At 54.7% G+C, this 22,008-nt stretch overlaps 1 protein-coding gene across 4 annotated transcripts; it reads right to left on the bottom strand.

The window, feature by feature from the left end:
• Nucleotides 1–559: 559 nt before the first annotated feature.
• On the bottom strand, nt 560–20,994 carry IMPDH1 (inosine monophosphate dehydrogenase 1). 4 transcript variants are annotated; one of them, XM_051961210.1, is made up of 15 exons: nt 20,881–20,994; nt 14,790–14,888; nt 11,676–11,724; nt 7,713–7,814; nt 7,102–7,176; nt 6,731–6,937; nt 6,047–6,134; nt 5,238–5,437; nt 5,071–5,161; nt 4,824–4,919; nt 4,095–4,238; nt 3,856–4,000; nt 3,001–3,144; nt 2,837–2,920; nt 560–1,441 (listed from the first exon to the last, which is right to left on the bottom strand). In XM_051961210.1, the coding sequence occupies exons 2-15, from the start codon at nt 14,885–14,887 to the stop codon at nt 1,420–1,422; spliced, it is 1,545 nt and encodes a 514-aa protein (XP_051817170.1). In that variant the 5' UTR covers nt 14,888; nt 20,881–20,994; the 3' UTR covers nt 560–1,419. The 4 variants fall into 4 exon arrangements, with proteins under 4 accessions (XP_051817170.1, XP_051817169.1, XP_051817171.1 ...); XM_051961209.1 differs by having other exon boundaries at nt 14,790–14,891; nt 20,881–20,989; XM_051961211.1 differs by lacking the exon at nt 20,881–20,994 and adding an exon at nt 15,299–16,371.
• Nucleotides 20,995–22,008: the final 1,014 nt, after the last annotated feature.

Genomic DNA, 22,008 nt, shown 5'->3' with positions numbered 1-22,008 from the left:
GGCGTCCCTTAGCCAGGAGAGCTCTGCCCCACCCCAAATCCCACACTTCCCGCACCAGGAACTAACTCTGCATGGGGCGCTCACTCCCACACTGCCCCCTCGCATCCCAGAAGGATGGGCAAGTCCAAGCCAGTCTCCTTACATTTGAGTCAGAATGCGTATGAGTTTGCCGGTCTTACATGTATTAGCAATGGAAGAAATTGGGAGGGGGGGGGAGGAGGTTAAAGGGAAATCTCCGATTTTCCTTCCTTTTAGCCAGGGCCTTCCCCTTGGCGGTGCCCCCCTCCTGCCACCGGAGGACAGCTGCCCACCCAAAGGTCCTGGCAGGAGGGTTTTCCGTCTGTGGGAGCTGGGCAGCCCAGGCCCGGCCAGGTGGGGAGTGCTCTCAGAGAGGGGCACGGCCAGGAGCCAACTGCTCACACCGGCGACCTTGGGGCTTGGGGAACGAGCGGCTCTGGCATAGGCCTCTGCGCCCCCAAAGTCGGGACAAGGGGCACCCTTCACGGAGCAGGAAGGCGGCCTGCCGCAGGCCCCAGTGGGACAGAGCAGGAAGGCGAACTCCTTGGAGACCCGCTTGCTTTATTCAGCTTATTTAATACACAACAACACAACCGTGGCCCCAAAGTGTGCAAAGTTAAAGCCTTCAGCCGTGACCGGGGACAGAGAGGGGGCTATGGGCTGGAGCAGCAAGAAGTGAGATGGATGGGTTTCTCCCTCTCTGCAGTCTCTGCTCCCATCGGCGCCGGGGAGGGCAGACTTCAGACCAAGTCCCTGGGGGCAGCTTGAGGGACCAGGGGAAGGGGGCAGAGACCTCCCTCTGGCTGGTGGGGCAAGGGGCGGGGGCGTAGGAGGAGCGAGGTCTCCCTGCTGGAGACCCCCGACAGCCACAATCTGAGGAAGTGGACTGCAGCCGGGCAGGGGGAGGCGGGGCCAAGGAGAGCACCATTCGCTGCGGGACCAGGGGGCGGGAAGCACCCTACTGGGAAGAAGCTGGGAATGCTGGGGCGGGGGCCTTCCCCCGAGCCGCCTCCGTCCCCGCCTCGGCGCCAGGGCCTCAGAACGGCCCACGTGGAGGAGAGGAGCAGGGTGCAGCGAGAGACCTGAGGCGGGCGCCAGCCCTGGGCGACCAGGCTGGGGGGCTCACAGGGGCCTGAGAGAGCTGCTCCTGGGAGAGGACGAGGCCGGGGGCTCTCCAGGCCGCTGGGGAGAGTGGTCCTGGCTCAGGGGGAGGGGGAGGGGAGAGGGGAGACCACAGCCTCCTAAGGGGCCAACTCCAGCTCCCTGCTCCCCTCCAGGGAGGCGAGGATTTGGGAACCCGTAGTGCAAATCCATGGGGCCACTCAGTTACGGAGGGAGGCGGAGCCCGACGGGGCCCCCCGAGGGACTCCTCCAGCCCCTCCTCGGCCACCAGCGCCGTCCTCAGTACAGCCGCTTCTCGTAACTGTGAGAGAAGGCAGAGACAAGGCAGTTAGCGCCCGGCCCGTCTCCTTGGCAACCTTGGTCCGCTCCTGCCAGCAGTGCCCCCCATGCCGGGGTGCAGGGGCTGGGGCGGGACGCTTCAGTGGTTCTAGCCGCTGTGCCCTCCATGGGACGTGGGGGGGTCAGGGGAGCTCTCCGTCTTCCCCCCGCCTGCAAGTGCCTGTGACTGGCGCGGGAGAACACGGTTCTGGCTTCTAGTCCCCCACTTGGGGGTTTTCCTCCTGCCTGAATTTGGGCAAGCCATTTGAATCTCTATGGGACTCAGTTTTCTTATCGTAAAAGGAGTGGGCTGGACGAGATGGGAGACCCCTGGTCTTGTGTTTCCTCCACAAATGACAAGATCCCCTCCAGGCTGGGCTCCCCACCAGGCAGGCAAGTGCCCACACTGGATCTCTGGCACGTGCCCGCAGGGCTGGTCTGGGAGGATCGGACCCTCCCTTTACCGAGGCCGCAGGCCCTCCCTACCAGCCCCGGAGAACCCATCACAAGCTGCGCCCCTAGATCTCCCCTGGCTCGGAGAGAGGGCTACAGGGTCCCAGCGCCGCTGGCATCTGGGCAAGCTCCCGGGCAAGGCTGCTCCGTGGCTAAGCCCGGCCGAGGCAGCTCCGCTGCCCACTGGCTCTGGTGGTGAGGTAGCCAAGACAGAGGACGGGCTGGCGTGTGCTGCGGCTGTAGTCCCAGGCCTACCCAGCCCGCTCCCACCACTCCCCCAGCCACCCGGCCCGCGCTAATTCCTCTACTCTACTCTACTCTGGGCCCCGGGCTTCGCAGTTACTTACATGGCAGAAAGGTATAGCTACGGGAGGGCAGGGCAGAAAGAGACACAGGTTAGATGCCCGCCTGGTGCCAGGGAAGGCAGGTGCCAGGGCCACGTGCCCCGTCCTGCTGCCAGCTGGTCTCGGCGCCACCCTCACCCCTCCCGTACCCAAACTACTCTAGGCGCCCTGAGTGAATGCGGTGCCCGACCCGAAGCCCCTCGGCATCTAGGCTCCGCCACCAGCCAGAGCCCAGCACCAGCAGCCCCCAGCAGCCCCAGCGCTCCTGCTGCCAGCCACCAAGCCCCGAGGCGAGCCACCTCTGGTGGGCACAATCGGTGCCCGCAGCTACCGCTCCTGTGCCAAAGGGGGAAGGGAAGGGGGGCAGAAACCTGGCTCGTGGGGAATCCTGCAGGTGGGTGGGGGCTTCCCGGCCCCACGGAGCCAACCTGAGGACTCACCGGGGCCAGACTCGGGCAAGAAAGGAAAGCAGAGGCCTTGGAACTAAGCAGCCTAACCTTCCACTCGGGGGTCTGCCTGCCCTCCTCGATATCCTGACCGACCCCGTGCTCCTTAGGCTGGGAGAGAGAACCCCCACTTACGAATGGAGGCCATGGACGCCGCCTTCGATCTGAGCCGACATCGTCCGCTTCTCAAACTTCAGCTCGCCAGAGTACATCATGGATCTGGGGAAGGAAGGGCAAGGTGGCAGGGGGGGGGAAGGCCACCCTCCCCGCGCCCCCTCCCCCCAGCAAGCAGTACTGACCGCAGGACAGAGAGACTCCGGGCACCGATATCCTGGCAGCCGTGCTGGATGCCAGCGATGAGGTAGGGCACAAACTTCTGGATGGAGCCTTTGTCTTGAATGGAGCCTGAGACACCCTGTGCGACCTTCACCTTGTCCCCCTCACTGCAGGGGCAGAGGAGAGCTCAGAAACCCCTCCCGGGCGGGGAGGACGGCAAAGACCCCCAGCACCAGAGCCAACCTCCCAGGCAGGGCTGCTGCTGCGCCCCCCGCTCAGATCCCGGGGACCTCCTTCCCCAGGCCCTCCCTGCCTCACACAGCTCCCTTTTCTCAAGTTTGTCCCTATTATAGTGGGCCAGTCAACCTCCCTCAGCCGCTCCCCTCTGAGCTCAGGATCAAATTCTGGCACCTAAATCACTTCTGCCTCATGCCCGGGGGCAGCTGGGTGGACAGACCCAGGGTGAAATCCAGCCACAGACACCTACTAACCACGTGGCCTGGTACCGTTTAGCCTTCTTTGCCTCAATTTCCCCATCTGTAAAATGAGCTGGAAGGCAATGGCAATCCAGGCCAGTATCTCTGCCAAGCAAACCCCAAATGGGTCGCAGAGTCCCACAATAAAGAACGAGGCCTTCTACTGCTCCCACTGCACGCAGTCCGAGTCAGCCCTGGAAGCCCTTGCCCCTCACCCTCACCTCCCAGCTCCCCTGGACTCGTTAAAAAAAATTGTGTTGGGGGAGGTGACTGGGATCAAGTGACCTGCCCAGGGTGACACAATTAAGTGTCTAAGACAGGATAAATCCCTGCAGGGCTAGCTGCCCCCAGGACCAGGTGTCCGCGAGAAGGGAGTGGAGATGCTGGGAGGGGAGCCCCCACCTGAAGTATCTCTTCTGGCTGCTACTGCTCTTCTCCATGGCGTCCAGGGAGCCCATGCCGCGGTACTTCTTGAGCCGTACCCCGTCGGAGAAGAAGTACTCGCCAGGGGCTTCTGTGGTGGCAGCCAGCAGGGAGCCCATCATCACTGTGAAGGGCAAGGATCAGCCGACCAGCTCCGGACGCTGGCCCCCACGTCCCAGCCCCCCTCGGCTCCCAGGCCCGCCCTCCCTGCCAGTCACCCGTGGAGGCTCCGAGGGCCAGGGCCTTGACCACATGCCCGACTGTCTGAATGCCGCCATCGGCAATGACGGGGACTCCGAAGCGCCGGGCGTATTCTGCCACCTTGTACACGGCGGTGCCCTGAGGCCGGCCACAGGCCATCACTGCGGGGGAGAGAGACCGTGAGAAGCGGCTGGGCGGGCAGCCCCGTCGCGGGGTCCGAGACCTCCCGCCTCACAGGAGTAACAGACAGACCTCTGCAAAGCCCCCGGCTGTTAGTGCCCCCCCCCAAGGCTGCTGGGGGAGGAGAGGGACCGTGCAGGTAAGGAAGGGGGGCCAGGAGCCAGCCGCAGCATCGAGGAAGGCTGTGCTAACAAAAATGCTGCTCCCAAGGGCGCCGTGGCTCGGCCGGCCCGCAGCACCCGCTACAACTGAGAAACTCTGGGGAAGGGGCCATTCTCTCCATTTCCAAGCCAACCACTGCCAGGTGCTTCCTTGGCTCGAGGTCTCTATTCTGAGCTCCTGCCACACGTAACACCTCCCCATTTTACAAATGAGGAGTCTGGGCGCCAGAGAGTGCCTCGTTCAAAGGCACAACCCTCCTAAGGCTCAGAGCCAAGAGGGGGACCGGGTTCTGCTAACTCCAAACCAGCGCTGCTTTTTAAATTTTATCTCTCACTTAACACGTGACCCATCGGCAGGGCCCGTGTGTCCAGTGCTGGCAGGACCCGATGGGAGGGGGCGCTCACCTTCCTGGGTGATGCAGATGGAGCCACAGCCCATGCCCACTCGAAGCCCGTCCACGCCTGCATCGATCAGGTTCTTGGCCTGGGCCGCCGTCACCACTGTGGGCCAGGGGCACAGAAAAATGAGCTGGGTGCCCGCCCGGGAACCCCCCTGACCCAGAACACCCGCTGGGTTACAGTCTGGGGACCGCCAACTCCCCCCGCCCCGAAGGGGAAGGAAACCCTAAGGAGAAGGGGGGCCCAGACTCACCATTCCCACCAATCACCTGCAGCTGGGGGTACTTATGCTTAATGTAGTGCACCATGGCAATCTGATACACCGAATTCCCTTGAGACGAGTCCTGGGAAGAGGAATGAATGGCACCTCGGGTCCCCCGCAGGCCTCCCCGCCCCCCCACGCTGTGCCCGGGCGCTCACCAGCACGATGACGTCGGCGCCCGCCTGGGTCAGCAGGTCCAGGCGGTATTTGTCATCCTCCCGGGTGCCCACGGCGGCCCCACAGAGCAGCTGCTTGTGGGCATCTTTGGAGGCCAGGGGGTAATCCCGGTTCTTCTTCAGGTCGGTCCGGGCAATGATGGCCACCAGCTCGTCACTGTCATTGACAATAGGCAGCTTTCCTGGTACGGAAAGTGGGCAAAGACTGATCAGTGGGGGAGATGAGGGGGGCATAGGGTTTCCGATGGCAACGGTCACCCCGAGATGGCAGCGCCAGAACCCGAGTCTCTGCCCGTGGGCCGAGTCCCAGCCCAGCCCCGGGCCTGCTTTCCAGAGGACCCGGCCCAGCCCCTCTCCCCGAAGGCCCTCAAGGGGTCCATGGCCAGGCCCAGGAAACTAACTGGTCGGCACAGACGGAGTGAAGGCGAAACCGAGAGGGGAAGGCTAAGCAAGCGTGGGGCCCGAACGCCGCACAACCCAGAGAAGCGCCCAGGCCTGCCGGCGAAAGAAGAACCAGGAGAGTAACGGCTAGGGGCGGCGCCCAGAGGGAACACTCTGCCGCCAGCTTCTCCCAGGGGAACGCTAACAACCTTCCCCTCTGCTAGCTACCCGGCCCCGAGCTTAGTCCCACTCCCTAACAGCTCTTCTGTCAGGAGGCTTTCTAGAACCAAGCAAAGGAAGGACGCGGGAAAGCAGGAATAAGGAGAATAAAAATCCATCGGGAAACTGCCCTTAGATGCCCCCACCGCCTGCAGAGAAGGGCGTCCTGGGCAGTGCCACAAGGCCCGTACCTTTCTTGCTGCGCTGCAGGATCTCGTTGGCCTCTTTCAGCGTCACGCCCGCCGGCGCCACCACCAGATCGTTGCGACTCGTCATCACCTGGGGGGGGAAGCAGCGGGTGTCAGAGGCAGCCAGAGGGAGGGGCTCCCGCGGAGAGGGCGGGGCTCCCGCGGAGAGGGGGGGGTCCCTCGGAGAAAGGGGGGCTCCCGCGGAGAGGGGAGTGGGGGGCTCCCACAGAGAGGGGGGGGCTCCCGCGGAGAGGGGGGGATTCGGTGGAGAGGGCGGGGCTCCCGCGGGGAGGGCGGGGTTCAGCGGAGGGGGGGCTCCCGCGGAGAGGGCGGGGGGGGGGTCCCTCGGAGAGGGGGGGGCTCCCGCGGAGAGGGAGGGATCCAGTGGAGAGGGCGGAACTCCCGCGGAGAGGAGGGGCTCCCGTGGAGAGGGCGGGGCTCCCACGGGGAGGGGGGCTCCCGCGGAGAGGGGGGGGCTCCCGCAGAGAAGGCGGGGTTCAGCGGAGGGGGGGCTCCCGCGGAGAGGGCGGGGGTCCCTCGGAGAGGGGGGGGCTCCCGCGGAGAAGAGGGGCTCCCGTGGAGAAGAGGGGCTCCCGCAGAGAGGGCGGGGTTCAGCGGAGGGGGGGCTCCCGCGGAGAGGGCGTGGAGTTCTCGCAGGCCGGCGCCAGCCCCGCCCAGCAGGTGTACCTCGCTGAGGGAGGTGGCGTGGTCCTTCTCAGCCAGAAAGTCGATGTCGCGGGAAGTGACTATGCCCACCAGCTTACTGCCCATGGTGCCCGTCTCGGTGATGGGGATGCCCGAGAAGCCGTGCCGCACCTTGGCCTCCAGAACGTCCCCCACTGTGTGGGAGGGGCTCAACACCACGGGATCGGTGATGAAGCCCTGCTCGAATTTCTGAGGACAAGAAGGCAGGAATGAGGCTGGAAGCTCCTACGGGCGCCCGATTCTGCCCCGCCGCCGCCGCCGCCCTTGCTAAGCAGCCTGGTCCCTGTGGGCGTTAGCAAAACGTCTGGGGGACGTGTCCTATTGGCGAGGGTCCATCCAGAGTCCATACTCACCTTGACCTTGCGCACCTCATTGGCCTGGAACTCGGGGGTACAGTTATGGTGGATGAAACCAATACCGCCCATTAGCTGGAAGGAATGGGGAGCAGTCAGAATCAACAGGTGGTGCTCCCCATACCCCCAACCAACTCACCATCAGTTTTTCCAAACTTCAAACCCACCAGCTCCGCTGCCCCCAGCCTCCTCCCCCGCTCCCTCGGCCCACTCACGCCCACCGCCTCCTCCCCCACTCCCTCGGCCCACTCACGCCCACCGCCTCCTCCCCCACTCCCTCGGCCCACTCACGCCCACGCCTCCTCCCCCACTCCCTCGGCCCACTCACGCCCACCGCCTCCTCCCCCACTCCCTCGGCCACTCACGCCCACCGCCTCCTCCCCCACTCCCTCGGCCCACTCACGCCCACCGCCTCCACCGCCTCCTCCCCCACTCCCGAGGCCCACTCACGCCCACCGCCTCCTCCCCCACTCCCGAGGCCCACTCACGCCCACCGCCTCCTCCCCCACTCCCGAGGCCCACTCACGCCCACCACCTCCTCCCCCACCCCCAAGGCCCACTCACGCCCACCGCCTCCACCGCCTCCTCCCCCACTCCCGAGGCCCACTCACAGCCATTGCAATGGCCATATCAGCCTCAGTTACAGTGTCCATCGGAGAGGAGATCAATGGTGTCTTCAAAGTGATCTTTCGAGTTAGAGCTGAAGTCAAATCCTGGAGGCAGAAAAGGCAGGAATGGAGGGAAGCCCAGGGAGAAGAACAAGAGAGGTGTGGTTTGAAGATAGAAAAGAAAATCATTTGTTAAGGCCCCTCACCCTTCCTTCTTCAGATACCAAACATGCAAAGTGCCGCCCAGCCCAGTGGTCTGTCTCGGGGACAGAGGGGTGGGATGTAGTGGGGCAGGGGACCCATTAATGACATCCTGAAACTATTCAGTCATGTCTGACTCTGTGACCCCTTGGGGTTTTCTTGGCAGAGACACTGGAATGATTTGCCATTTCCTCCTCCAGCTCTTTTTACAGATGAGGAAACTGAGAACAAACAGGGTTGAATGACTTGTCCAGACTCACACAGGAAATAAGCGAAGTCAAATTCGGACTCAGGAACGCATCTTCCTGACTCCGGGCCTGGCGTTTTACCTACTGTGCCACCTAGCTGCCCCAAATGTCCTATCTGTCCCTTAATGTTGCTTTTGAATAAATCATCTACTCTGTTCAAGAAATGGCCTACAGTTCCAACAGTCTTGTGATGAAGAGAGCCATCCAAATCCAGAGAGGACTGTGGGTCTGAGTGTGGGTCACAACATAGTATTTTTCACCTTTTTAATTGTTTGCTTGCATTTTGTTTTCTCATTTTTTTCTTTTTCATCTAATTTTTCTTGTGCAGCTTGATAGTTGTGGAAATTTGCATAGAACAGTTGTACATGTTTAACATACTGGATGACTTGCCATCTAGGGAAAGGGTGAGGAAAGGAAGAGGGGAAAAAACTGGAACACAAGGCATTACAAAGGTGAATGTTGAAAATTATTTAGGTATGTTTGAAAATAAAAAGCTTTAATCAAAAATATATAAAGATTTTTTTAAAGTAAATAGCATAAAAGTTGTCATTAAGGAATTGCAGGCCTGAAGAGATGGGGCTAATCACACATCAAAATCAAGGGCTTAAGTAACAAGTATTCCATCGGCAAAAAGTAAACTGGAAAAAAATCCCAGCATTTTAAGAAAATCTCCTGTGATTAAATTATGGCAGTCTTACACCATGGGCAGGCAAGAATGGATCAGACTCTGTATCACTGGAAGAGGTAATCTTATTAATGAAATCACAGTTCCATTGAAGTACTGAACAATTTAGATGGATACTTTTTTTGCTTCTTGGATTAAAGAGTTTACTGCCCCCTATATAAAATATCCCTTGTGTAGCACCAGAATTAGGTCTGGTTTCCTGGAGTCAGGGAGACCCAAGGTAAAATCCTATCTCTGACACATGGCTTGTTGATTCTGATCAGGTCATTTAACTGTCCCTGTGTGATTCTCAAAATTGCAGAAGAACTGCTGATAGGTACTAAAGTAGAGGGAAGAATGAAATTTCTTCACTAAGACTTCCCAATGCTAAGCATCTCACAAGTTTGGACCTCCAAAAAATCAGTTCTATTTCTCCTAAAATTATTGTGGGGTACAATAGAAAAAAACATTGGCTTTCAAATCAAAGAATCCGGGTTAGAAATGTCTCTTCAACACTAGGCAATTGGATAATGAGAGGATGAGACCAGCTGAAGTAAAAGGCCCCTTCAGCTCTACTGCTACAATCTTGCTTCTTTCTTGCTCCCAATTAAGACCTAAGCTATGAGCCCAGGATTTGGCAAATTCACCTTCATCCAGTCTTAACATCCTAAGCCTCCTCTCTCACTCCTTCTAAACTTCCATCTACTCTGGCAGAACAATCTTTCACTTTCTTGGCATTTTGGTTTGGGTGAATCGCTGGGTTTTGGGGGGGGTCTGGGTTTGTTTTTTGGTCAGAAGAGGCATAGAATTCTCTAAATCATTTCCAGGGAGGTATAACAGTGGAAAGAGTGCCAGCCCTTAAGGCTTAATGATTGATTTCAGATTGTCACAGTCAACAGACATCTATTGTTTATTGTTTCCCAGTGTTGTGTGGAATGCCCAGGAAGGGTGGCCAGGGTATGAAAACCATCCCTACTACCACCTAGAGATGGCACCACCCTTGTTTTTTTCTCCCAGGAAGTCAAGTTCCCAAGTTCAAATCCAGCCTCAGACACTTACTAGCTTTGTATATCTGGGCAAGTCATTTCACCTGCTGGCCTTAGTTTACTTATCTGAAGAAGGAAATGGCAAAGCATCTAACCCCCAATGGTATCAGGAAGAATCTGACTAAAATTAATGCTCAACAACAAAAAGGCTCCCAGTTCCAACTCTATCCCCTTCCTGAAGGCCAAAGACAGAAGGCATTATCTCTACTTTGGGATAAATTAGATAAAATAAATCAGATCTCTAGCCCAGGAGGTAATTTTCTCTGGATTAAAGGGGGGAAAAGTTTATATATCTAGTATTTATAGACCCAATAGGTGGGATTTGATTGGGTAAATAAAGTTCTGGTGTTCACCAGGACTACTGGGCAGAAGAGGCGACTGGATAGGCAGAAGGGTGAGAGAAGAGGAGACCGCTTGGCTTGTGAGCGACATTGGCCCCAGGTTCCAATGCTTCTATCTGGCATGTGCCTGGCCCTACAGCCAGGAGATCCAGGGCTAGTGCCAAAATGGTTGTGGCAGCCCTGTTTGCAGTGGCTAGAAACTGGAAATTGAATGGATGCTCTTCAATTGGAGAATGGCTGGATAAATTGTGGTATATGAATGTTATGGAATATTATTGTTCTGTAAGAAATGACCAGCAGGATGAATACAGAGAGGCTTGGAGAGACTTACATGAACTGATGCTAAGTGAAATGAGCAGAACCAGGAGATCATTATATACTTCAACAATTACACTGTATGAAGATGTATTCTGATGGAAGTGGATTTCTTTGACAAAGAGACCTAACTCAGTTTCAATTGATCAATGATGGACAGAAGCAGCTACACCCAAAGGAAGAACACTGGGAAATGAATGTGAACTATTTGCATTTTTGTTTTTCTTCCTGGGTTATTTTACCTTCTGAATCCAATTCTCCCTGTGCAACAAGAGAACTGTTTGGCTCTGTATGCATATATTGTATCTAGGATATACTGCAACATATTTAACATATATAGAACTGCTTGCCATCTAGGGGAGGGGGTGGAGGGAGGGAGGGGAAAAAATTGGAACAGAAGTGAGTGCAAGGGATAATGTAAAAAAAAAATTACCCTGGCATGGGTTCTGTCAATAAAAAGTTATTATTAAAAAAAAAAAAAAAACTTAGTTGGATAACCCTGGACAAGTCACTTATCCCTGAATGCCTCCACAAAAACCTCAGATCTAAAACCACTGAGATAGTTGTTGGGGGCTTCTTATTCCAGGACTAGCTCTCTAGCCTATAACACTTTGCTCCTATCTAATTATCTTACCCCCCAGTATATTATGTCTGAATTAGTATATTATCTTTTTTCCTTGTAAATAAACTCTGGGGGGGAGGGGAGGGAAATGCATTCTTATGCTCTCAAATTCATTAAGACTTGGGTTAGTGTGACAAAAAAATTATCAAGGCAGGGGCAGAAACCCAGATATGATGACAATGCAGAAGAGGAACAGGTAATTAGGGTTTAAGTAAGTAGATCTCTCTGCATGTAGGAAGCCAAACTGGTTCAGGGAGCCAGGAAGTCCAGTAGGCTGAAATGCCAGGAATCAGGGGAAGTCTGGAAAGCAGGGAAAGATAAAAGCCTTTAAAACCAAAGGCAAACGCCCCCATGGACAGGATCTAAGCAGGATAGATTGTGTCCTAGCAAGATGATGGAATCCTTGGAAGATCTGAGCTTTAGAAGATGAGGGCACCCTTTCCCTTTGTAAAAGAACCAAGTGGGGAAACTCTAGGTGTCTCCTACTCCCCACTAAACACAAAGCTATAAACCCAAAAGAGGTACTTACCACTTCATCAGCTGTGAAGTCTATGAATCCTGGCAGGATCAGGAAATCACTGTTGAGATATAGATAAGCTATGATTACTAAGTGGGGAATAGAGGCAGGAGAAAAAAAGTCCTTTCAAATAAAAAGTCATCCTTAATATTAGGAAAGTCAACAAAAACGATGCCCTCTGGTCCCCTCTCTCAACATCCCTTATGGCCCATGCCCAGATGTGAATTACTACTAAGATGAGGTGGCATTTGTGGCTGGCAGCAGTTACTCTGTCCCTGTCTCCTAAGTTCTATTAGGCTGCAGAGAACTGCTAGTGAGGTTCAAAATGATTTCCCTTTTGCCTAATACACATTTTAGGTGCTTGGTGATGAATCAAGTCACCAGACTCTCCTGGGTCAATAAAAATCTATTGTTTATTGTTTCCCAGTCAATTGAATTTACAAAATTCCTACTAGATGAAGGTGTGGAATGCCATGGGGTGGCCAGTACAGGAAAATCATCCCCATGTGGCCACCTATAGATGGTACCATCCTTGTTTATTTTTTTTTTCCTCCCATACAAAGCAGATGGAAAAAAAAAAAAAAGCCCAAAGAACTTATTTGAGAATAACTCTTATGAATCCTTAGGTCTAGGTCAGTAAATATAATTTTGGGATCTAAACCTATAATTTCACTTGTATGGGGAACTCCCTGAGGGGATGAGGGAATCTAAAGCTCCCTATCACCCCAAGAGATCAGCAGCCTTGAGTAATTCATAGGCTGAGTAGTATGGGAACGCTTGAAGGGTTATAAATGACTTCTAGGTTTAGTCAGTGTCATCCAACTTGGGTCTAAATGGAACATAGAAATGCTTTCAGTCCCCAAGGAAATGTAGTAATCGGAATAGGATCTAGTCAAGGAGTTTTATGTGTGCTATAGAAAGAACATGGACTAAAAGGAAGACTGGAGAACATTTCAGATGGGACCTTATTGGTTGGAGATGATTCAGGAAACCTGGGGCAGAGAGCAGAATGCCAAGGCTTAGGGATTGAAGGGAAGGAAGAATTTGCCCCCAAAAGTGTCACTTCTTAAATTAGAAAGAGCATAGATACCAAGCCTTGTAGCCCCAGGGCTCAAGGCAGTATAAACCTAACAGAATACAGTCTGCCAGACACACCCAAAAGCAAACCCCCGAGCCACTCCCCACAGTGCTAAGCAAAGTGGCCCAACTAGAGCCACGTAGGAGAGGTGCCACATCAGACTACAGAAGGGACAGACAGGCACCCTTTCCCGGTCACCTGGCCTACAGCTCCTGCAAATTCAGGCTGTCAGGTCCTGAGAAGGGGGTCCTCCATCTGCCCCTAATCTACGCGTGCCCCCCCCCCCCCCATTCTCAGCAGTGATAGCACCACGCCTCCTGCATTCTTTTTGCAGGCTGATTCCTGGAGTGTTAAGTTTAGCCTTAGTTCTCCTGGTTGTTTTCAATAAAAGCATAGGATAAGCAAAGAGCTAAGGAACAAAGGAGGGGAAACTTCAAATTTCTTTAGGATCTTGGGAAAGGAAAAGCTAAAATATCAAGATTTTCCACTCTATGATCTCTCAATTCAGGTCTATTTCATCCATTCTCACAACATAGAATCCAGAATTTAGATTGAGGTGGGTGGGACATTTGAGACCAGTCTATCCCTCTTAAGTCCCATAACTATTAAAGGTGTGAACCTAGACAGTCCTGACCCAAAGCTCAGTACTCTATCCACCATACCAGTTGACAACATGACTCGACTTCCAGCACTTAACATTCCCTACTGGAACTGATGCAGTTCTGAGTGACAGAATCAGAGAGGGGCATTAAAAATCTTAGTCCAATTCCTTCATTGTATGAATTAAAGCCCATTTCCCCCTAGGGTCATGAGTGGCTGAACATTTCCACTGTATAAAGGAAGGTCCTGCACCATGCTAATGAGCTAAGGTGCCTTGAGCTCATGACCACCTGTCAGAGGTCAACAAACCTGCCTCCAATCACTCAGCTGGGGAGGATTTTTAAAAAACCTGTTGCCAGGGTCACTTAACCCCATCCCCAATTAGGAAAATAAAGTTCTGGTGTTCACCAGGACTACCGGGCAGAAGAGGGGACTGGATAGGCAGAAGGGTGAGAGAAGAGGAGACCGCTTGGCTTGCGAGCGACTTCGGCCCCCGGCTCCAATGCTTCTGTCTGGCATGTGCCCGGCCCTGCAGCCAGGATCCAGGGCTAGTGCCAGGCCTGCGGCCAGCCAGGCAGCCGGAATTGGGCCTGGGGAACAAAAAAGAGCCGCAGACCAAGAGGAATCCGCTCCCTTCCCCCACACCCCCAAATACCGGGCAGAGATGGCCAAGGGAAACTTGGGGACAAAACTGTTCACACCAAAGTGAGCACCAGTGCCAACCTGTGGGGCTACTGAAGCAGCCGTTACAAGTAGAAGAGGACAGGAGGAGAGGCGGCTCAAGCCCGTGGACCCTTTACCTCGGTGGATGACAACTAGCGGAGCGCCTCTCCGATGGGCTCCAGGGGCCCTTCCACCGCCAGCAAATGCTCACGGCGGGGCGGGGGGCCTGGATATCCAGGGAGGGAAGACACCCGGAGGGCAGGGGTCCCTGGGGAGCTCTCAGCAACGACCATTGTCCCTTCCACGAGACTACTCAAGAAACCCACAAGGAGAGGAAAAGGATGGTATCCCTTCCGGCCCTCCGGGGCAGCGCAGGAGCTCCAGAAGCCCTCAGGCCTGCAGACTCGCTGCCACCTGTGTATCCGCACCATATGGAGGACCGACCACCTCGCCCGCACACAGTAGGTGGGGTACACAAACATCTGCTGACCCGGGTGTCAACAAGCAGGGAGGGAGGGTGCCTGGGGAGGGGCGGGAGACACACGCCTGCGGGGCGGCCGCTCGACGCGCCCCTCTCCTCCCCGTGCCCAAGCCCCAGCGCCGCGGGGCAGCCAGTGGACAGCGGCACGAGGACCCCCCGCGTGGGGGAGGGAGCCGCTAGGCTGCAGGGGCAGGTGGGGGCGGGGGTCGGCTCTGCGGCGGCGCAGAGGGGAGGTCCGCTTGAGGGGGGGCGGGGGGGAACGCGGACACGCCGGCTCTGAGGCCCTCGGCGCGCGCGGACTTACTTGTAGGTGAGGCCGTCGGCGATGGCGAAGAGTTGCTGCGCCGTGAGCCCGTCCTCAGGCACGTAGCCGGTGCCGCCGCTGATCAGGTAGTCCGCCATGCTGCTGGGAGACACGGAGAGCCGGCATCAACGCCCCGAGCGCGCGGCCGTGCTCGGGCCGGGGGCTGCGGCGAGGCTGCCTGCGGCGGCTGCCAGAGCTCGGACCGTCGCCCTTCTTCTAGTCTTTCCGGCCGCGCCGCACAAAGAAGCACCGGGCGGCGAGTCCAGGCTCGGGATGGCGCGCGCAGTCAGCCCGGGCCCGGGGGCGCAATGAGGGAGCTCTGGGGAGGGGAGGGGAAAAAAGGAGGAGGAGGAGGAGGGGGCGGCGAGGAGGGAAGCGCGGGGGAGGAGGAAGGCTTAGAGGAAGGGGCCGAGCCAGCGCCGGGACACGCCCCCTCCACCGCCCCTCGTCCCGACCCGCCTTCCGAGCCCCTGCTGCGTGCGCCCGGCCCGCCCCCCTCCTCCACTCACCGTCCCTCTGCGGGGGGCTGCTGGGCCAACCCCAGCCCAGCCCACGCTCGCCCCACCCCCGCCGCGGGCCTCGCTAGCCGGCTCTCAGGCAGCCCTAAAACCCAGCCAGCGTAGAACCCCGGAATCCCCGCAGGTCTAGAGGAGCTCGGCTCCCGAATCAGCGGCCACGCTTTGGATCGGACCCTTTGGGGCTTGGGTGGGGCTAGTAGGGCAGCTGCTCTCAGGCACTGCCCGTAGGGGGCTGCAGAGCTCACACATCTCGACCCTGAGGCTGCTCCAGCCCCAGGGTAAAATGCAGTGTCACCAGTCGAGGCGGCGGGATGCCGGGAGGCGTGTGAGTTAGGATGAAGGATTTGGGAGTGTGCCCGAAGCTGGACCTTTAATTAAACCTTTCGGCTTTTGAAGCGGCCTGTCTTCTTCTAGCAGAATGCTGGATGCCCAGATCATCAGATACAGCAAATGGCAAACTATGCATCCCATCTAGACCTGGAATCAAGACCATCTGAATTCAAGTTTGGCCCCGAGACACTCAAACTCTTTCTGCCTCAGTTTCCAAATGTAAAGTGGGCTAATGATAGCACCTGTCTCCCAGGTGATCATGAATTATTTGTAAAGAGCTTTGCAGACCTTAAATAGCTCCATGATTGCTATTAATAGAGCTCAAAGAGACCTCCAGGTTCGACCCCTTTTTTGGAAATGAAGCAGTCTGTCCAAGGTCACCCCAGGAGGAAGAGTCTGGGGTGGAATTTTAACCTGCCTGGTTCCTTGGGTCCTCCTGCCTGCTGTGGCCCTGTTAACCCATGCTACCCCTTGATTCTCAGGAAAGAGAACAACTCCAAGGTGACTCAGCTCTAATAATTGGCCTGACCTGTGGTTTCTATGTGAGTAGGAAGCTCCTGAAGCTTAAGATCTCCTACTGATGCCTTTGGGAACTTTCTCTGTAACTTATATAAATAACTAGTACTAATCAAGAGAGAAATTTTAAGACCAAGAAAACTTAAGCCCAAATTGCAAAGCCAGGCTTCATTATCCCTCTCTCATATGAGGGATTTTAGCCTGATCATCAGCCCTTTACACTGACCAGTCCCCATCTCTCACCTTGGAGGTAGAGAATGCCTAAGTCCACATCTTTAGTTTCTTACTTACACTACCTGTACAGTATCTGAAGTCACTTAAATTCTCTGAGCCTCATCTCATTGAAAGATCTCAAGGTTAGGCTAAATATCCAGTTCTCAATCTAAGATGAGTTTTGGAAGTGGAAGAAATGGCAGAAAAGATCCAGGCCCAGAATTCGGTCATCAGACTGGCCCAGACAGATTCAGAACAGTCCTGGGCGTCACTCTTCAACCCTGAGTGAAGGCCCAGGGAGGCTGTTGGCCTCTTGTGCACCTGCCCAGCCCAGATCTGCCATCCCTGGGAGGGCCTGGGTTTTGTTTACTCTGTGATAGTGTGGTGATAGTAAGATGGCAGAGGGATCTCTAGGGGAGGGTTGGCCTCCAACCCGGGATCCTCCCTGGGATATCGGCTAATGACACCTCCAGGGAACCTGCTGGGAAAACACAGGCTCTTCCTACCATCTGTGCAAGGTCAGAGCGGATTGGGGGAGGTGATCCTAGATACTGAGGGCTCCCAATGCCTAATTAGATCGAAGATAAATGGAAAGCAGAGCAACCCCCAAAGTTTACAGCAAAGGAAACTTGAGGGAATCTCACAGGTTTCATACCACCTTCACCTCAGGCAATAGACAATATAGAGTTCCTAGCACTTTCAAGCCCATAGCTCACACTCTCTATGATCATTTGAGTCAAGAAGTTAGCTTCTGGAAGATCTTAGTTGACTAGCACCCTGCTGGTCTATGCTGTTGACTCTCAGGTCAAGGACTAAGACCAGACAGAGAGGCAAGAATACCTAAGCTTGTGCCACTTGGGGAAGGGAGAGAGGATGTCTACTCAGAAGGGTTGGATAGTGAAGGATAATTAGAGGTCTGGTGGGAAAAAAATTACTGGGCATGGAGTCAAAGGATCTGGGTTCAGAATCCTGTTCAGCCTGAATAATAGCTAACATTTACCTCACTATGTGCCGGGAACTATGCTAAGCACTTGATAATTACTTCATTTGATCCTCACAACAACCCTGGAAGAGAGTGCCATTTTTCATCATCATCATCATCATACGCTTATATTATCTTTACTGTACATGCTAAGCAAGTTACAATTATCTCATTTGATCCTCACAACAATCCTGGAAGATAAGTGTTATTATTATCCCCACTTTAGACATAATAACAATAGCTAACATTTATATAATGATTACCATATACCAAACACTATGCTAAGCACTTTACGATTATCTCATTTGATCTTCACAACTCTAGAAGGTAAGTGCTTCTCTTACAGATGAGTAAACTGAGGTCAACAGGGTTAAGCGACTTCCCCCATATCATAGAGCTGGTCATTTTGGGGGAGGCTGGATTTGAATTCAGTTCTTCTTGACTGTAGGCCTATGGCCACCAGCTGCAACTCTAGAGGGGGTGACCCCTAGAAGCCTCCTCTTCCCACCCAGCTGGCTTTTTGCATCATCTTTTCTAGAGGCAGGTGGAGCTCTGTGCTCACACCCCACCTCTTCCCATTTTGGTGGCCTGCTGCAGGCCCTCTTTTCTCCTAGGGCATCTGTGAGACAGGTACAGCCAAGTGAGGTTTGGGGCTAACCACAACACCTGGATTCTGGTTCTTGGCTGGGATTAAATCACACAGACATCCTGCCCTCACTATTGCAATATAGAGAATCTTTATCATTCCTGTCCAGATATTGAACATTATTCAGTGGACTTATCCAGTGTAGTTTCACTAGGGCAGAAATCTTCTGGAGGGGAAATTCCCTCTACAATGCAGATGAAGCCCCAGTTCTTGCTAGGGAGTTGTCTGAAGGGGATTTAGAGGTTGTGACACGGCCAAGGTTACACAGTCAGGGCATGGTTCAGGTCTTCAGATTCTGAAGTCAGGCTGGCTGCCTAGCTTACACATTACATGACAGTCCCATAACTGATGGGTATTTTGAGTCTCATTGAAGTGAAATGCCTCTGACCCAAGATAAAAAGGAATACTGGACTCCTTAGTGACCCACATATACCTTCCTCCTTTTACTGCCAATGCCAGGGCAGTTAGCTGGCAAAGTGATTGTAGTGCCAGGCCTGGAGTCAGGAAGACTATTCTTCCTGAGTTCAAATCCTACCTCAAGACACTAACTGAATGATCCTTTGCAAGTCACTTTAATTTACTGACCTCAGTTTACTCATCTGTAAAAATGGGCTAGAGAAGAAAAAGACAAACCACATCAGTATCTTTGCCAAGAAGACCCCAAATGGAGTAAAGACACAACTGAATGGAAACAAAAATCACTTGTGGAAGGCTGCTCATACTACTTTGCTCAGAACCTGTCTAATCTATGATGTTCCCTCCTCCTCCTTCCTGACCTCCAGCTGCTTCCTTGGGAAAGGGAAATCAAGATTTCCCAACCCAGAGCTGTGTGTCCCATGGTTCTCCTGCCAGGGAATAGCTGGCGTAGAACAATGAGAGAGAGAGCTTTTCTCCAGCCCTGCTCCCAAGACACATGGGTTTAGGAGCTTAGCTTGGGGCAAAAAAATACCCTACTGTCTAGGGCACAAAATGCTGGAATGAACCTTAATGATCATTCAATTCCCTGGACCTGAGTTCAAATCCTATCTCAATCACTTATCACTAGGGGTGTGGTGAGGGACAAATCATCTAACTCATCTCAGGATAATAATAGCACCTACTTCACAGGGTTATTGTAAGAATCAAATGAGATTATGTAAGTAAAGTGCTTTGTAAACCTTAGAGCCATATATGACCGTTAGCTATTAACCATGATATTATCCAGTGACAGAAATGCTAAGCAACAGAGTGGGAATCCATCCCCGGCTTTCCTTAAGTGCTTCTCAAAGACAAAGGTTTTCCCTCTTTTCCCAACGTATGTATTGGGCTGGAGCAAGGGAGAACAGCCTTAGAACCAGTTCAGCAGTTGCTGATGTGAAAGCTAGAGCTATAGAGGTTCTTTACAGAGGAATGAAGCAAGTCTTATAGGAAAAATGTCCTCCTTCAGGCAGAGATGATATCCCTCAGAAAGGCCTTAACCTAGACTCAGAAATGTGGAATATGGAGATTAGTGTTGGCCTTGGAGTCCAAAGATTCTGGTTTAAATCCTGATTCTGCCCATAGACTAGCTATATGACCTTGGGAAAAATCAGACTCAGTTTCCTCCTCTGTGGATTGGAAGTAAGATTAAAAGCTGCCTCCTGCTGAAAGGAAGGCATCTGCAAATATGAAGCCACCGTAGAATTATGGGATATCACATTAAGTTGTACTAGTAAAAATAATGATCCTTCCTGAGGAATTTACTTTTATCCCTGGTTTTACATTCAGAGCCAGAAATAGGTACCAAATCTGCCATCTGTAGAAGCAGCCTCACTTGTGTGTACATAATGCTTCTAGTCACCCTCACCCCAGTAAGGGAGGACCCCATCACCTCACCCAGGGCCTTCATTAGCAGGATTTCCTGGGGGAAGATGTCCTGGGTCAGATGCTGGGAGGGGGAGGGGGAGGACTGTGTGACAGCCTGAGGCTACTTGTCGAGTTGGGGGAGGGGCGTGCTCTAGAGGTTAAGCTGTTAAAAGTTCTTACATAAGCACCCAGTCCCCAAGCTGGAGCTGCATGGCTAATTCCCTCAGAGGACCCCCTCCCCCCAAATCCAGCTGCCAGGGTCACCTCCCCGAGCTGCTGAGCACCAGCAGATGGAGCCGGCAAAGGAGCCCAAATCCTCTGGACAGGAAGGACTACCAGTAGGGTTTACATTTCAGGCTGCAGATCAAATCCATAGATTAGCTGCTGTCTCCTTTACAGTCCAGCTCCGCTGCGTCCTTTTCTCCCCAGTGATTCCCCCTTTTAGAAGGACCCTGGCTGCTTTCCTCCTCCCATGATCATTAACAGCGGTAAATACTCATAGAGATCCTGCAGAGGCTTGGCTTCCAGCCCCCATCATACCTGTTGATTGGAGGAGGTGCAGGGTGAACAGAGGATAATGCCTGTTCATCTGCCAGCCTCCCCGTGTCCCCCCTGCCAAAGTCAAACCGGGTAAACCAGGGTCTCTGCAGCCCTTGAGGCCCTCTTTACTAAGCAGACCCAGTTTTGAGAAAGGGTCCAAGAAGAGGGTAGCCAAAGAGCTCTAAAGAAAGTTTCTATAGGGCTGGGCCAGGAGGAGGGGCGGGGGGTCGCCCCTTCCACATGCCTACAGCCCTCTACCCGCTCTGGATCGGGAAGGAAAAGGAGTTGGAGTGAAATGGCCCACCGCACCTGCCCCAAGCCCTGCGGAATCCTGCACTTGCATTTGCATCCCCATCCAAAGTGTACCGGCGAAGCCGTGCCATTGGAGGAAGCGGGGGATGAAGGTGATGGAGGCAGTATGGGAGGTCGCTTCCAGACCGCCTCCTCCCCCGATGGTGGGTCCCCTCCTGAGCTCTAGGGCCGGGCTCGCGCCCCCCACCCAAGCCCCGCCCCGGGCGTCACCTCTCGGGCTCGTAGCCGGCCTGCAGCAGGCGGGCGCTGTACCGTTGCGCCGCCGTCTCGTGTCCCTGGTGCTGGCCCCGGGCTCCCGGCTCTGGAACGGCCGCCGCGGCTCCCCCTCCTCGCGGCGACCCCGACCCCGGCCCCGGCCCGGGCCAGTGCCGGGGCGGCGGCGGCTGCAGCAGCGGCACCTCCATGCGCCCGCTGCAGCCTCTCCGCCTCCCGTCCCGGGGCTGGGAAAGGAGCCCCCGCCAAATCCCCGGGCCCCGGGAAGGGGCGGGGCCCCGACGGGGAGGAGCGGAGGCGCAGTGGAGTAGGGCGGGGAAAAGAGGGGGCTCCCCGAGAAGGAATGTGTGCCCGCAGCCCATTTGAAGGATTCCTTTCCCTTCGTCTGGGAGGGGAAAACCGAAGCACTGACTTGAAGGAGCGGGGCCCAGGCTCGGAACTGGGAAAGGAGAAGCCGGGCACGCTGGCTCTCTAGCTTCCGCGGCACAGAAAGTGGGGCTCGCTTTCCCTTGGCCGGCCCCATCTTGGGCCTCTTCTGGATCTCTCTATCCCTTCCAAGCTTAGAGCCTTTTACTCCCTCAACCAGGGAAACCCAGATTTCAACGCTTGGCCCATTTCCCCCTTTTTGGCCGTCTTCCAACCGACCCCGGGGACAGCAGAGCTTGTCTATCATTTGGGAGAGGTGGTTGTGTTCTATTTTTAATAAACCTGAATTGTATTTCGTCATTCTTTCAATTTCCTCCTCCACTTTGGGAAAGGGAAAGTTACCTAGGTGACTGCATAGTGATTCTGGGGGCGTGGAGGGAGCGTGTGCACACGCACACCCAACTCAATCAATCCGGAGGCTTGATTGAGACTGGATGCTCCGGGATGAGCCAGGCTTCCGAACCGCTGCTGGATCCGACTACCCTAGAAATTAAGAAAATCCTCCCTCCCCCGCGTGGAGACAAAAGGCAAATAATTTTATATCAGCGTTCTATTCCTGACTCTTTTATCAGAGCCCTTGGGTTAAAATCCTGTCCCTGAAGCTTACTAGCTTTGTGATCTTGGGCGAGTCACCCAATCTCAGTTTTCTGTTCCGTAAAACGAAGGGTTGGAACTCTAGTTGTTTGTCCTGAGTTCTGG

The sequence above is a fragment of the Antechinus flavipes genome, chromosome 5 (genome assembly GCF_016432865.1).
Source record: "Antechinus flavipes isolate AdamAnt ecotype Samford, QLD, Australia chromosome 5, AdamAnt_v2, whole genome shotgun sequence".
Classification (NCBI taxonomy): domain Eukaryota; kingdom Metazoa; phylum Chordata; class Mammalia; order Dasyuromorphia; family Dasyuridae; genus Antechinus; species Antechinus flavipes.
Note: the sequence above shows the minus strand (reverse complement) of the source record. Positions and strands in the feature narration are given on the sequence as shown.